At 39.1% G+C, this 2,949-nt stretch overlaps 1 protein-coding gene across 1 annotated transcript; it reads left to right on the top strand.

Annotated features, from left to right (window-relative positions):
• The first annotated feature begins 1,672 nt into the window (after positions 1 to 1,672).
• Positions 1,673 to 2,740, top strand: LOC106324233. Its single transcript, XM_013762236.1, has one exon. It carries the CDS (start codon positions 1,673 to 1,675, stop codon positions 2,738 to 2,740), a length of 1,068 nt encoding a protein of 355 aa, XP_013617690.1.
• The last annotated feature ends 209 nt before the right edge of the window (positions 2,741 to 2,949 follow it).

Here is a 2,949-nt window from a genome sequence, read left to right as displayed (position 1 = left end):
AAGATGTTGGTGATAATGATGAAGCTGGTGAATGGGAAGATGACGACGGTTACACTGAAAATCTTAGTGTGAAAGGATACAACCTTTAAGGGAAGATAGATAATTTGTTCAGGGGAAGCCTTTGAGGAGTTATGATGAAGACGTCGATTGCTCTGCTGAATCTACAACGTCATACTTTTGTTTCTAAACAAAATCTTAACCATTAGATTATATCACAGACATAAATCTCACCCTTAGATTCTAAGTTTTAACCATTAGATTATATCACAGACATAAATCTCACCCTTAGATTCTAAGTTTTTTTCCAATAATAAAACGATGACGTCATTGGTTAGATAAAAAAAGTTTGCTATTATATATAGATGTGGATTGCTAGTAACCATATCAAGGAAGAACGGACCGCGTCCAGGCCCAAGTCCAAGACCGCGTCCAAGAAGGAGAGAGAGGCGGCTAAAGATTAGACCGTCTATAGTATAGGATGTTTTTCTTTTCTCTTCATGTTTATCTTTAAGTAGATTTCCTATTTCCTTTAGGATAAGGATTTGTACTCTTTCCATTTATCTATTCCTTGTAATCCCTATATAAGGGAACACTTTGATTAAGTAATAAACACACACGATTTCCCCTATTGTTCACAACACGTTATCAGCACGATAGCCTCTAAATCCCTGAGACCCAAAATCGAAACCTAAAAAGCCTATAACCGGCGACTCAAAGCTAAACCCTAATCTCGTTCTTAGTACAATCAAGAACTCAATTGATTCCTCTTGAAACCTAGACGTTCTCATATCACGTTCCAGCTCAGAAGAACCGTCCAGCTCGCGATCAAACCCGAAGAAGCGATCGACCCGAGACGACCCGATCTCCGCGCAGCTCGCAGCCGAGACGCCTCCAGCCTGCGATCGTTCCATCCGCGACCCGATAGGAGGCAGCAAGCATCCGATCGATTCTCTCTCTCTCTAAAGGTGGTCCAGTTCTATACCTCTACGAAACGAAGGTATAAACATAATCTGAGAACCTAGATAAAGAACATAAACCCTAATCCATCATTGTGGAAACTATATTCTTGATGAAACCCTAAAAGAAACCATAAGATTAAAATCAACAAGTCTTAAAACTAGAAACATATGCGATTCCAATTAGAACTTGATTGTATGTTGATTGATTAAAACTGAAACATGACAAACCTTAATAAAGGAATCGAAAACCCTAAACCCTAAAGAAGCTAGAATCCGATTTTAAGATTGATCTTGCTTGTTTGATTTCTTGCTTGATTTGAGGTTTAGGATTGTTAGATTGGTTGAAATAATCTAACTAAGTATACAAATACTTAAGGCCTTGAAACCTTAAACATAAGGTTGATAGAATTTAAAAGATTGAAAACCCTAGGTATTATAAGGAAGTAAGAATAAGTTTGATTGCTTTACATGAATCCGAACATGGTACTGCATTCATAACTGATTGTAACAAGATCGACCAGCATATAGTTCACATGAATTTTGCATTAGTAAACCTATATAGCTGTGTGGCTCATGATTGATAGCACCATGGTCGATTAGTATTGTTTTGAATATCATAAATGCGTAAGACGTGTTGTGGCCGAGCTTGCTTATTATCCTGCGGCCACGTGATCACATTATGAACCTAAAATTTATATGATAATGTGATTCAGATGTCGAAAATAGCAAACAGAGACTACGCAGCTCTTAATCTCTCCGGAGACAATTACTTACAGTGGGCGCTAGATACAAGGATCAGTCTAAAGTCCAAGGGACTCGGTGATACTATCACCGAGGACAACAATGACAATGAAAAGAATAGATACAAGGCCATAAGCTTTATGCGCCATCATCTCATTGAAGGTCTTAAAGATCAGTACATGACAATTGAAAATCCACTAGATCTTTGGAATGCTTTAAAGCATAGATATGATCACCAAAAGATGGTGTTGCTTCCAAAGGTAAGGCACGACTTGATGCACCTAAGATTCTTAGACTATAAGTCAGCGGATGAGTACAATTCAGCCTTGTTCAAGATAGTTTCAATACTAAGACTTTGTGGTGAAGAAGTATCCGATATGATGATGCTTGAAAAGACCTATACGACTTTCAATCAGTCGAATTCTGTGTTGCAAGAGCAATATAGAACAAAAGGTTTTGCCACATATACTGATCTGATCTCGTGTCTACTCTTGGCCGAGGCAAACAATGAGCTCCTAATGAAGAATAGTGGAGCCAGACTGGCCGGGACAGCACCATTACCCGAAGCCCATGAGGTTGAAAAGAAAGATCCCAAAGAGACCTACTACGCCCAAGACAATAGGAAACCATACGGCAATAGCCGTGGTGGGTACAAGAGGTGTGATAATCAGAATGGTCGAGACAACTACTCAACCGGCCAAAAAGGAAACCACAATAACCGTGGTCGTGGTTCCAATTACGGCTGGGGTCGAGGCAGTTACGGCCGTGGACGAGGTGGCATATCCAAACCATCTTACACGTCCAAGTCAGTATGCCACAGATGCGGGATGGACAACCATTGGGCCAAGAATTGTAGAACTCCGAAACACTTGTGCGACCTCTACCAAGAGAGCCTCAAGAACAAGAACCCGGAGGCAAACATGATCCAAGAAAACGGTCATGATGACAAAGGATATGGATATGATGCTGACAATGAATCCGACAAAGATAACAAAGATGACCTAATGGATTTTGAGACATCCGATTGTCTCAAGGACTAGTTTTCGAATCACATTGTCTTATTGCTTTATGTCTTTGATTTGGTGTTTTTATTTTATGTAATGACATTTATAATAATAAGAGTTTTAAAGATCTTATGAAGTCTCTAAAGTTTAGAAAATTTTATTTATAGAATGAATGATGAGATGAGTATACTTGTGGTGGATAGTGGCACAAGTCATACAATACTTAGAGACAAAAGGTACTTCAT

This window comes from Brassica oleracea, chromosome C2 (genome assembly GCF_000695525.1).
Source record: "Brassica oleracea var. oleracea cultivar TO1000 chromosome C2, BOL, whole genome shotgun sequence".
NCBI lineage: Eukaryota > Viridiplantae > Streptophyta > Magnoliopsida > Brassicales > Brassicaceae > Brassica > Brassica oleracea.
The sequence above is the reverse complement of the archived record's forward strand: the minus strand, read 5'-3'. Positions and strand labels throughout refer to the sequence as shown.

Coding starts and splice junctions, on each gene's coding strand:
- LOC106324233 (XM_013762236.1), top strand. CDS start 1,673: ATGTCGAAAATAGCAAACAGAGACTACGCAGCTCTTAATCTCTCCGGA.